Below are 13,813 nucleotides of genomic sequence, written 5' to 3'. Positions count from 1 at the left end.
TGTCTCTAAAAGACCTCTCAGTGAACTTAATAAGATGGAAAGAATGTGGAATTTGGAAGGAAAGAGCATGGATGCTGATCTAAACTTTGTTGTCCCATAGACAGTCGAGGTCAATGTGTTTAAATGAAAATAGAAATAGGTATAACCTCACAAAGTATTTATAAGGGTCAAAAAAGATAATACACATAAAGTACTTTATAATTTATAATGCAATTTTTCAATGTTGTCGCTATTTTATTTTTAATCACTGATAAAAATCACTAGCTACCAAACCACAAAAGATACTGGATCACAGGCTTAATTTCTAAAATATTTTGCTCTTATAAAAATCATCCCCCACCCACCTAGATTAAATCATGCTAAATGAAGTAAGTCAAGATCAGAGAGATAATTGGTACATGTTTCCTTTCAGATGTGGAAGCAAGATCTAAACTTTTACTAGTAACCTATATCCAACTCTAGGCATTTGAGCACAGATTAAATGAAGTTATCCTTAGGGAAGGAACTTCTCTGAACATTTAAACTACTATTTATTGAAACATAAAAAGAACTCACGATAGGTCCAAGAATGGGGATTTGTATCATCATCATGCTTTTTGATGAATATTTAGCTGTTGATTTTAACTTCAGAAAAACTGCATGTTGGATAACTTGAAATAACAGTTACTTATCCATTCTTTTGTTTCTGGTACAGAAGCTGATTTCTAGGGGATCTGGTCAAGCAGGACAATAAGCTTTAGATGTTTTAGCAGTAATGAGGTTGGTGGACTTCGCTTGGTAAGCCTGATGGATTATAAGAGTTTAGCCATGAAACTGTTAAGCAAAACAATATGGCAGCCAAAGGAGTCTGAGGCTTAAGTACTAAAATTGCCTAATTAACATATGCCAAAATTTAACCATTAAAATTGTAATAGCACTAGTTCCCAACCATTACCTAAAAGATTAACTCAATGTATCTTTCCCCTTCTCTAAGAGATGCAAAATCTTCACTGGTGAAATATTTCCATTACAAATTTCTTTGATACTTATTAGAAGAATACAAGTTACCATTTAGATCTTATGAGGCACTTTGTGCTGGCAGTGGCCTGGAATGATATAATGGACAATAATTTCATTCATTTCTTAAAGGCTTCAAAGTTTCTCATGTGAACGTAGAAGTAAATATAATAGTCTTCTAATCACAAATAAAATATCCCCTTAGATATATAATAGAGATCTAATTTAAAGTGTCATATCACACTGAATTCTGGAGTTTACTTTATCTAGAAATCCTTCTCTGGTTATAGTATTCCCTTTATCTGACCATGTGATTACTTCCTTTTATTTTTTATCCCAAAGTCTTTGGATCATTCTTCATCTTCCCTATTTCCTTCATTGCATCTATTCCTTCCTTCTTTCCTTCCTTCCTTCCTTCCTTCCTTCCTTCCTTCCTTCTCTCTTTTATACTTCCTCATATAATTCTCAACCCCATCCCTTAAGAAATCCTACTGGTCTTATTTTCACAAGTTGTCTTAACTAAGACCAAGCATGCCATTTGTACTTCTACTAGTGAGAGCCCTCCATCATCTCCTGTCTGGATTATTGCAATGACCTTCAAATAATTTTACCTGTTCTAATAGTCTTAAGATAACCTAAAATGTCAGATTTTGTGTCGGATCTGACACAAAATGCTCCAGAGACTTTCTTTTCTGACTCTGAGAAAAAAGAAAACAAAAAGCCAATAATATACAAATTTCTGTATGATCTGGACCCTGAGTCAGTCGGGACTTGTCTCCCTCCTGTACTCTTGTTCCAGTCACAGAGATTTTGCCTTTGTTCCAAGAGTTATTTTACCCGGTTCTATAGCTCTTTCCTTTGCTTCCTTCAAGTCTCTGCTTAACATTCCCTCTTGGTGAGGCTTTCATTGACCCTTCTAGTAATGATCCCACCACCCTCTGTCCTGTACTCTTAATGGCATTGTTTCATTTTTCCTCCAAAGCACTAATTGATATCACCACACAGTTTACTTATTACATTTATTAAGTATTTTCTCCCATTAGAATGTAAGCGCTGAGATGAAAGATCATTAAGTGATTTATTCACTAATGTATCTCCAGTGCTTAGATACCAGTGTGGTACATAGTAGGTCTCTTCTCCATGTACAGCCTCACAGCTTGTGTACCTCATCAGCTGATGCACACAGTCCACAGGAGAATGTGCCCTCTGGAGTTGTGCAATATGTCAATCCCCTAGGAGTTCAACAAATTGCTGTTACATTGAATATGACAAAATGTTTGCCATAGTATTTTAAGTATACTTCCTTCAGTAATCTTGAGAAAAAAAAATCCTTGGTATTGAAGGAACACTTGGAAAATGTGGAGTCACACAGACAAAAGGAAGATATTTATAACAGTTTCTGGTTTGTAGGTTTAAGATTGTTCTACCTACACCACCATAAATACTGTTTACTAACTAAACAAAGCATTTTGAATTCCACTGGAGGTGGGCAAATTGGCTACATTTTTGGAGTCTACATAATCACTATTTTCCCAGAAGATAATTGAACGGTGTTATTTAAAGTAGTTTTGAAAGACTTCCCAGTTTCAACTGTAGGAAAAGAGAAGTTTATATCTTAGATTTTGTTTTGCTTTCAGAAACCTTACACACAATGCCTTTTTTTTTAATTTTGAAGAAGTATTTTGTTATTTTCAGTCTTCAGACCTATAAATATGGCATACCCCATCTCTATGAGTCTGCTAGAGTACTGTAGCATGATAATCACAAATTGGATGGTTTCAATTGCTTTCTCCTACTTCTGAAGAATTTCTGCACCAGGATTATATTAGAGTGGATTGCTAGTGAGTTCTTGCTTCTTTGCTTGGAGACAGCTCCCTTCTGACTTCGTCCTCCATCCTGTCACTTATGTGTGTGTCAGATATCTTCCTATAAAGAAACTTGTTAAATGGGATTAGGGCCCCACATTATAACCTCATTTGGTACTAACTGCCTCTTTAAAGCCTCTCTCTGTAAACAAAGCCACATTGGGTATTATACTTTGAACATGTAAATTTGATGAAGTATAATTCAGTCTACAACACTATTATTTACTGAAAGATGTTCATCTTCTTTGATTTAAGTTTTGGGAGTTTTCTATACAAAATTTTCTTTTTTTTTTGAAACGCCTATGAAATTCTTGTTTTATTTTATTCACTGGCACAACTCGGCATGAACTTTTTACCTTGTCTTGTAGGCAAATTAAATTAAATGCAGTGCTTCAAAGTTTTGTCATAGTTCAGCAGGACTTGCCTATCTTTGGATTCCCTTCCTTAACCTTTATAACATTCCGTCCTGGCGTGTCTCTTCCAGCTAGCAGCTACATCCGTAAAAGTTTATAGATTAAAAATACCAGCCTCCCTAACTTCCTGTCTGATTAATTTAAGAATGTCACAATTCCCTGGGAGTGGCTGTAGGCTGGTGATGTCATGGGTAGTTTTCATGAGGGTGAGTTGTCAGGAAAAGGATGCCATGGAGGCTCAGGGTAGAAGTGAAGAAGAATCTCTCCAGACTTTGCCAATAAGGGAGTGGGCCATGATCTGTGAAACCTTCCTTAGTCACTGGCATACCTTGGAAGCAGCTTTCTAATATGCTTCACCACCGTATTTACATAATGACTCACACAGGATGAGGACATCCTTGTTCTTCAACAGTGACCACAGCAGTCTGCTTTGCCACTATTTTTTACCTGTCTCATGTTCAGATTTTAATATCACGTAGTACTTAAAGAGATTTCTTTCTGACTTCAGAAAGTTGCAACTTCTTGCACATCTTCTTTTTTGACCTTGCACATAGCTGAGCAGATGCCTGCCTCTCTTACTTCTTTTCTGAGTGATTTAGGAGGGCCCAAGTGATGGTGTCTTTACCTCTCTAGAACTTCAAAGCTATCACATTCTTAGATGAGGCAGGAGGAGGCGAGTGGAAGGGTGCTTGAGACATGCTTGGTGGATGGAAAGCAATGAAGTCTTTTGTACCTGGACCTTCTCCTGGAGGTAACAGGCCACTTGTGATGCTGGAGGCTTTGAAGATCCAGAGAGGTCAATTTTAGGTCAGAAACACTTCCCTTTTGCTCCTCAGGGGTCTTTCATGTGTTGTGGTAAAGATGTGTGGAAATGTGCATCATAGAAGTCACCTGAATTACCTAATTTGGTATTGCCTGATCGTTTCCTGTCCTCATGGGACCCACTGTGAGCAAGTGATCCTACTCAATGGCCAAGCGCCTTTGCAACATACAGCTATACATTAATTCCCAGTAAGTTTGAGCTGACTCTCAACACTTGGGTAAAGTGGATATAGCACAATCTCAGAAGTGTTTTGCTGATAAAATTAGGTAATTCTGGGAAGCCATATATGCACTACAAAATTCCATATCATTCACTTTACTTAATCACAATTCTTAGAATGCCAAGTAATAGAGCCTTAGTTCCCATGGCTGTTATTTTCTATAATGTCTCCCATAATTTTCTCTATTTTTCTCAGCACTTATATGGGGCACATGTGTAATTGATAGTGGTAAATTATCAAGCAAGATGCTTATGAAGTAATTTAAATTAAATTTTATAGTCTCATCCTTTCCACATTTGACAGGCAAAGAGACGTGTTATAGCAAATATGCTTCCATTCACAGAACATTGCAGCATAATCAACCTGCTATAGTTCTAAAGATCAGAATGGCTCTTTCTGTCCTGTTTTCTGTGGTCATAATCATGTAGTGAACACTTGAGCAGGGAACCGCCTACTATCCAGATGGAGAGGATCTTCAGGAAGTAAATGGAACCAAAGGAAGGATGTGAGCACCAGCCGCATCCTATATTCCAGATACAAACACATATAAGGGGAGTGCCATCATTTGTCCAATGTTTATTCTAATTTTCCCCTTATAAGGACCATTAACATAAAGATATTTGGATAATGCATCTGCTTCCTAAATGAACTAAGATTACACTTAAGGAATTCAAAGAACTAAAAAAAATGTTAGTTGTTTCTTTGGGGTTCTAATATCATTTCATTTCCGCAGAGGGGTGCAGCTTTTTTCAGCCATGGGCCATTTGGATATTTATAACATCATTTGTATGCTATGCAAAATTATCACTACAGGCAGACAGGCAGTGGAACCCTAGGAGAAGCATGCCCATCTGTCAGGTCATGTACCAAGTGATCTTGTGAGCACCATACAGCCCTCGAGTTAGATGCTCCCTACTCCTGCTAGAGCGATGCTCACCCATGTGGCAGCCTCTAGCCACATGTGACTTCTGGGTTCTTGAAAGGTTAATCTTCCATATCAAGAAATGCTCATCATTTAAAATGTGTGCTGAGTTTAAGCACTTTGGGGAAAAAAAGAATGAAAAACAGCTCGTTGGCAGCTTTTAAATTAAAAACATCCTAGTTTGACTATAGCAAGTTAAATAAAAAATATGATTAAAGTTATTTTCACCTAACTTGGATCTGGTCATTTATGTCTATAATTCTAGTAGAGATTGATTATGGAAGGATCATGGTTCAAGACCAGCTGGAAAAATGTTGGCAAGAGCTTTTCTAAACTAGAATCTGGGCATGGTAGCACGTGACTATCTCCAAGCTTCTTGGGAGGCTACAATCAGGAAGATCACAGTTCAAACACAACCTGGAAACAAGTGGGTCTTATGACAAGGAATACTGCTATAAGACACCCATCTCAGCCAAAAAAGCTGGGTGTGATGGTGTGCTCCTCTCATCCCTCCTATAAAAAGAAGTATGAATAGGAAGATGTCAGACTAGAACAAGCAAAAAGTGAAATCCTAGCACAAAAATAACCAGAAAGCACAGTACTGGTGGTATGGTTCATATAGTAAAGCACCTGTCTAGTAGTTATGAAGTCTTGAATTCAAACCTTAGCATCATAAAAAAACAATATAGCTTTGTATTAAGGCTATTTATTAATTTTTCTAGTAAAATTAGTGTCTATTTAAAATTTTGAGTATTAAGTTTTCATTTTACATACTTTGTTATTAATTTTAATTATTATAGTATTAATGTCATTCTATTAATTTTATGAGTTATTTATTAATATTAACTATATTACAGACATTCACTAGAATCTGATGAGATAAGAAGAAAGAAAGCAGATCAATTAAACAACATAAAATTAAACAAAAAACAGTGTGATTTTCACAGCTATGGTCAATTTTATCTTTTTTTTAATTATTTCTTTTGTGTGTCAGTCCTGAGGCTTGAACTCGGGGTCTAGGTGCTGTCCTTGAGCTTTTTTGCTCAAGGCTAGCACTCTACCACTTGGCCACAGCTCTACTTTAAGCATTTTTTTGAAGCTTAATTGGAGATATGAATCTCACAGACTTTCCTGTCCAAGATGGCTTTGAGCAATGATCCTCAGATAATAGCCTCCTGAGAATCTAAGATTACAGGCCTAAGCCACTGGCGCCCAGTTCAATGTTATCTTTTACAAACTATGCTTAATATACTATGAGTAATGGGAAGAACCACTGTTTCCAGGCTACTGGTTGGTTCACCGTGGACTGGCTTTCCTCAGAACCGGATGGGAGATGTGTACAAATGCCCTGTGGGCCAGTCCACTGCCACCTGTGAAAAATTGAATCTGCAAGGTAAGTTTTTTTTTTTCTATGAGGACTATTGTGTTTGTTATACACATCACTGAAAAATAACAGCAAACACACCCTCGTTTTCTCTTAAAGAAATACAGATGGAGAAATATACCTGTATTCCTTTAGTCCTATGGAGCCAAGGGTGTCCAAATTTCCAAAAGCATTTGAAGACTGGTTTTACTAAGGTGCATGGATTTATTCTGTCCACAGAACATAGACTGATTCCCATCAACCATTTGCATAAGGAAGCTGAGATCTGAGTGTGGCAGTTCAAAGGGAGCTCAGGCTGCCTAAGCTGGAGAGGCTGTTATTTCCAACTCACCACAAAAAAGCACTAGCCCTGAGCAAAAAGGAATCAGGGAGAGCAACCAGGCCCTGAGTTCAAGCCCTAGTAATAGAAGTGGGGACAGGAATCAAGAGTTTTAAAATAGTGACTAAAAGGAACTGGAAGCAAAGGAAGAGCATTCCTTACAAATCTGTATGCTTACTTTGTACCATATTTTCTGCCTCCTAAGACGTGTCTTCACTGAGAATGACAGGACCTAGGTTTAGTTGAAGGCTTAAGAAGAGGAAAATTTCATGTTACCATGGAAAGTAAGGGGAAGAGTCCAACTCAATGAAAGGTGTCGTGTTGAGTTGGGTGAGATGAGTCACTTATAGTGAGAAGAACTGCAGTGTTCAATAGTTCCAGGAAGGACACAGCCATGGATGCCTGAGTTCAGGACAAGAGGGGAAGCTACAGAAATGTATTTCTTTTTTGACGTGGCCTTGAGCCAGAGATGATCCAATTCATTTATGGACTTACCTACTTACTTACTTATTTGTTTCTTCTTATACCATTACTGGGGCTTGAACTCAGGCCCTCCTGCTCTATCTGGGCATCTCTACTACTTGAGCCAAAACTCTACTTTCATCTTTTGTTCTGGTTCACCATGTCCCAGCCAAACATAAAAATAAATTTAATAATAAAAAGAAGTATCAATAACAGACAGCCTAACTGAAAAGATTAGAAACACCAAGTAGAAACAAATTGTATCTTCATTTGCACCCTGCTTGGTTAGAATATTGTTTGGAGAAAATCAAATAGGGAAATGTCCTGTCCAGAGCCCTCCCCCGAATGTCTTGTACTTTGCAGCCTTGCCCTCTGAGCTAAATTGCTCATTCTCTGAAGACATTGCAGTCCTGACGTTGTACTGTGTAACTCCTGGGTGTATGATTGCCATTTAATGCGGGAAAAAACATGTGTGTACCTGATTTCATCACTTCTTCAACTCTCTTTCCCTCTGAAAGCATCAATAAGCATACCAAATGTCACTGAGATTAAAAGCAACATGAATCTCGGCTTAACCCTCACGAGGAACATGGAAACTGGAGGGTTTCTTGTGAGTATTTATCTTTCAAATCCTCATTTCTCTCCAGAAAGTTTGTTGTCAGCATCTACTCTTCACCCTTCCCAACCAACTGAATGAGATTCAAACACTAGCTTGGTTTTAGATCAATTATGGGTTTTTTTAGGTAGCTAATGCAAAATAAGTCTTGTACATTCAGTGAAGCCATTATTACAATAAGTTTTGAAAAGGAAAGCTGGGTTGAAGGGCACTAAAACTCTGATGCTGTGCTCTTGGAAGACTACATAACAATTTCTCATAGCATCCAAATCCCAGCTCTAGTTTCTACTTCCTGAAGGAACATTCAGGTTAGGCACTGTTGATTCAAAAACTTGATTTCAAAGGTCAAAGAATACTTTTGTTTTTAGCCTTTAGTTATAGCAGCAGAGTAATATGATATTATTGATGGCATGGTGCCATCTTTTATCTCTAGGCTTTAGACTAAGTTTTTAAAATGATATAGAGAAAATTAATCACAAATCAGTAATATAGAATTCTGACCAAGTCATCTGAGGACAATTACTTTGTTAAAAAGTCATATATCCAAAATAAACTTTCAAGAAAATTACAGAGCTCATGTCACAAGCAAGAAGAAAATGGAAATTTTCTGAAAAAAAGAATATCTGAGCTTATAAATAGTAGAAAAATAATATAGGAAATTGTTGAGATATTTGACTTTATAAAAAATGTAAAACCACACACATCCTTAGATGTTGAAAGATAAAACTTCCATAGTATTTGCAATTCCAATCATATATGATAAGAATTGTCTCATTGTACTGTCCTGTTAAAATTGTTTTAGTACGCCCAATTAAACTTGTTTATTGTGTCTATACTACTGAAATGCTAAATTGACAGTCTATTTTATAAGTGAATTATTTTTAAAACATTACCTATTTTAATTATTGTCATTCTGTTTGTAGTAACAGATATTTATATTTAGACAGTTTTGTTACCAGTAAGAAAATTAAATATTTCTTGCAATATGTGATTAATCAGCATACAAGAGAATACTACAGATCATGGATTTTTTGTTTTGTTTTGTTTTATTTCGTTTTGCCCATCCTGGGGCTTAGACTCGGGGCTTGGGCACTGTCCCTGGCTTCTTTTTGCTCAAGGCTAGCACTCTGCCACTTGAGCCACAGGGCCACTTCTGGCCTATATATGTGGTGCTGAGGAATCGAACCCAGGGCTTCATGTATATGAGGCAAACACTCTTGCCACTAGGCCATATTCCCAGCCCAGTTCTTCATGGTTTTGATTTTCTAAAATCTTTATGATAGAATTGCTATAATGGTTTCTTGTTTGTTTAAGATTGAATGAGTTAGAAGAAGAACTATAGTGAGAATTTGGGATTAGTGAATATATTTCAGAATTTTTAATCTGTAACTCCAGACAAAGTAAAATAATAATGGAAAAGAATTTGAGAAATTAGTTTAAGAAGCAATGTGTCAACACAGTAGAGAGAGAAAGAGAGAAGAAAAAATTTTCTTTACACACTCAAAAGGTCAAAATCATAAGATACTCTTAAATATTATGTGGAAAAGACTGACAATCATCACATTTTTTTAACCTTCCTAAGTTCTGGGCTTAAAGCAAGAATGTTCTGGCACCAGAAATTGGCATATTCTAATTTCAACTTCTTAATGCCGTTTTCCATCACTTATGAAATGAAAAATAATACCCTATTCTTGCATACTTCTTCAGTTATTTTTCGAGGTGATGAAAATTTTCAAGGACGCCAATAATAATTAGCATTTATTATTTTGTAAACTACCCACAAGTACCAATAATGACTTTCTTCTAATTGGCAAACCGGGCTGTTTTATATCAAGACCACAGCTGCTTCTAGCTACTAAACTACTAACAGTTAAACTAGGTCAAATAAATTCCCCTTTGTTTTTCCTATTGCTTCTCTCAAATCCACACTTTTCAGTTTTAACCACTGATTTTTACATAAGATCAGTGGTTTATGAAATGCTGTATATCTAATCTATGACTTAGATCATGTTAAACTCTTTAGACAATTGCTAGTGTCTTGACAAAATTTCTCTTTCCTCAATCTTTCCTTTTCATCAAGTGACATTAATATTATTTTATCTAATATTTTCCATATGCTTTAATCATGTCTAAATCACTTTGGCATCCATTTAAGGCCTACTGAAAGGAAAGAATTAGGATTATATTAGTTTACATAATAATTCAAGTATGGATATTGTAGTCAACGAGACAAATGCCAACAGCTTTAAGGGCTGAGTAAACTACAAAGTGCAAATAAGGAGTCTTGAACCTTACAAAGTAAGAAAATACTTTGTACTAAGTTTAAACTCCCCTATAACCCAGCAGCCCCACTTTTGGGTATCTATCCAAAAGACCACAAACATAATCACACTAAAGCCACCAGCACAACAATGTTCATTGCAGCACAATTTGTCATAGCTAGAATATGGAACCAACCCAGATGCCCCTCAGTAGACGAATAGATCAGGAAAATGTTGTACATATACACAATGGAATTTTATGCCTCTATCAGAAAGAATGACATTGCCCCATTTGTAAGGAAACAGAAGGACTTGGAAAAAATTATGCTAAGTGAAGTGAGCCAGACCCAAAGAAACATGGACTTGATGATCTCCCTTATAGGGAATAATTAGCACAGGTTTAGGCAAGTCACAGCCGAGGATCACAGGAGCCCAATAGCTATACCCTTATGAACACATAAGATAATACTAAGTGAAATGAACTCTATGTTATGGAAACGATTGTTATATCACAGTTGTAACTACTTTCAACATGCCATATGTAACTGTAGCCTCTATTATTGATGATATTCCTGTATTACCTTCCTGTGGTTGTACCTACACTATCTCTGAACATTATCTGAGTATATTGGAAACTGGGTATACTGGTATTAGAACTAGGAAATTGGAAGGAAATACCAAAATCGAGAGACACAGGGTAAAAAAAGACAAACAACTACAAAAGCCATACTTGCAAAACTGTTTGGTGTAAATGAACTGAACAACTGAACAACTCATGGGGGGGGGGGGTGGAGGGAGAGGGGGGAAGAGGGAATGAGGGACGAGGTAATAAACAGTACAAGAAATGTATCCAATGCCTAATGTATGAAACTGTAACCTCTCTGTAATTCAGTTTTATAATTAAAAAATATAAATAAATAAATAAAAAGTAGTTCACGAACTTCATTTGTGTCTATCTTACTACTTTTTATTTTAATTTAAATTTTTGCTGGTCATGGGGCATTAACTCAGGGCCTGGGCACGGTCCCCGAGCGCTCTACCATTTTGAGCCATAGCTCCACTTTCAGCTTTAGAGTGGTTATCTGGAGATAAGAGTCCCAGAGGGACTTTTGCTGCCTGGTCTGACATGGAATGGTAATCCTCAGATCTCAGCCTCCTGCATAGCTAGGATTACAGGTATAGGGCACCCACCCAGACTCAAATGTTTTTAAAGTGTGATTTTCACATAAACTTTGACTGATTCTCTTGGAAACACTCTGCGAGCTATATGTAGTAGGGACACAGTGGATTAACCTTGGATGTAAAAAATGTGTTATTTGTTCATCCTTGTGTACACACAAGCTGAGCCATCTTCCAGGGCTCCTGTCTGCCCCTTGCAGGTACTTGGCTTTAAAGTTTCTGCTGATTAGAAATGGAAGGGACTGGAGGAAACTTTATCTCCAAACAGTAAGAACAACAACAGACACAGAGCATCTGCCACCTTTTTCTCCATCACTTATGGCTGTCCTACCTTGCCAGTTCTTACCCAAAGGCATTGATGCCTAGTTAGTTTTAAGCATTGACAGTTGCTGGAATCAAGGGAAAGAGTAGTAGAAATGATTTCTTAGTTCTGCCAGTGGAGAGGTAGAAGGTTCTATTTCCTGGATGTGTTCTCTTATAATGTTCTCATTTCTTTGAAGACATGTGGTCCCCTGTGGGCACAGCAGTGTGGAAATCAGTACTACACAACTGGTGTTTGCTCCAATGTCAGTCCTGATTTTAAGCTGTTGGCCAGCTTTTCACCTGCTGTTCAGAGTAAGTTGCAAATGTGTGGAAGGTCTGCATGGTGTTTTACATGGAAAGGAGAGGGTGGATTTTCTTCTATTAAGTCTCACCCAACTCTCTGTTGAGTCTTGTTTGTGTGTCACTGTGAAGTTTGACCTACCCTGGATCTCTGCTTCTTTCTCATCTCCTGTGTAGCCTGCCCTTCCCTCATAGACGTCGTGGTGGTGTGTGATGAATCAAACAGTATCTATCCCTGGGATGCAGTGAATAACTTTTTGCAGAAATTTGTGCAAGGCCTGGAAATAGGTCCAACAAAGACACAGGTAGGGACCTCAGCAGTATATAAATGAATCCATAGCTTCCTTTCTGAGAAAATAATGTCAGCAATAAAATTTTAATTGTATTTGTAAAATCTTCAGATTTAAAGCATTGAATGGTAGCCTTGAAAGTTAGTACAGACTTGTAACTCTATTGGTTATTATACTACCAATGACTTGGTCCAAGGTTGCTGTCCTTGAAGTTTCATTTCTTACACAGCCATCAATGGAACAGCATTTTCACCTTCTTTTAATGGCCTATTTTTGCCTCTCTAACTCATGAGTTCATCAATACATTTTTAAATTGCATTATATACTTTTCTACTTGAACAAATGTCCAAATGGGCTTCTACTTCAGAAGAGTCTCTCCACTTGACTATTCAGGGCAGCATGGGAAATATAGCAATATTATATCTATCTATCTATCAATAAATAGAAAAATGCCATTCTTTGGTGTATTGGTTTCTTTCTCTTCTTCCTCCCTTTTCTGTTTATTTTGAAATTTATTATTGGATCTGCCATTTATGGATATTTTGTTGTAGAAGCACACTGCACCAAAACCTATAAGGAGGAAGTTTATAAAATGCTGCTGCATCTCCTTGGGCTTCATTTAGTACTCCAGTATCCCTATTGTGAGAATATTTTTCCTACATGCTTTTCTGATTGCTTATATATACTATATACAGACATGTGCATATATGTATGTGTATTAAATACTTATATTAATGCATATATTATAAAATATTGATGTTGCTTTTAAGTACCAAGAAGACATAATAGATTATGAAATGTTGGAAATTCCTATGAACTTTCACCAGAAAATTCTGTTTACTGAAACTTGGATACTATAAAACCTCTATAAGAGAAATATACGTACAAGGTTGGGAATATGGCCTAGTGGCAAGAGTGCTTGCCTCATATACATGAAGCCCTGGGTTCGATTCCCCAGCACCACATATATAGAAAATGGCCAGAAGTGGTGCTGTGTCTCAAGTGACAGAGTGCTAGCATTGAGCAAAAACAAGCCAGGGACAGTGCTCAGGCCCTGAGTCCAAGGCCCAGGACTGGCAAAAAATAAGTAAATAAATAAGATTCTGTCAGAGAAATATACATACATACATACATATATACATACATACATACATACATACATACATACATACATACAAACAAACATACATAAATACAAGCTTATTTTCTGTTGCTAAGCAGGTTACTCCACTTTATCATAACATTTCATTTTACAGTTTCATATAGAATTCATGTATGAGAAAGAAGAAGACCCTTCTGTCTTCCTACCACATTGCATCTTACTTTTCTTTAGAAAAGGTAGTGTATTTTCCTACCATATAAATGTGACCTTTCTTTAAGTTTTAGTATCTTCATGCCTTCCATTTTCTGTTAGAAGTTCTGGGGTTGTGTGATGAGGTCACTTTATCACCTTCTTCCTC

The 13,813-nt window shown here is 36.9% G+C and overlaps 1 protein-coding gene across 1 annotated transcript in view; it reads left to right on the top strand.

Annotated features, from left to right (window-relative positions):
* The window catches only part of Itga2 (integrin subunit alpha 2), a 92,116-nt gene that overhangs the window by 34,175 nt on the left and 44,128 nt on the right, over positions 1–13,813 (top strand). The window contains exons 3-6 of the mRNA XM_048368171.1: positions 6,523–6,632; positions 7,923–8,014; positions 11,961–12,075; positions 12,241–12,368. Of these exons, the coding sequence (XP_048224128.1) occupies positions 6,523–6,632; positions 7,923–8,014; positions 11,961–12,075; positions 12,241–12,368 (445 nt within the window). The remainder of the gene's footprint in view (positions 1–6,522; positions 6,633–7,922; positions 8,015–11,960; positions 12,076–12,240; positions 12,369–13,813) is intronic.

Source organism: Perognathus longimembris, chromosome 19 (genome assembly GCF_023159225.1).
Source record: "Perognathus longimembris pacificus isolate PPM17 chromosome 19, ASM2315922v1, whole genome shotgun sequence".
NCBI lineage: Eukaryota > Metazoa > Chordata > Mammalia > Rodentia > Heteromyidae > Perognathus > Perognathus longimembris.
The sequence above is the reverse complement of the archived record's forward strand: the minus strand, read 5'-3'. Positions and strand labels throughout refer to the sequence as shown.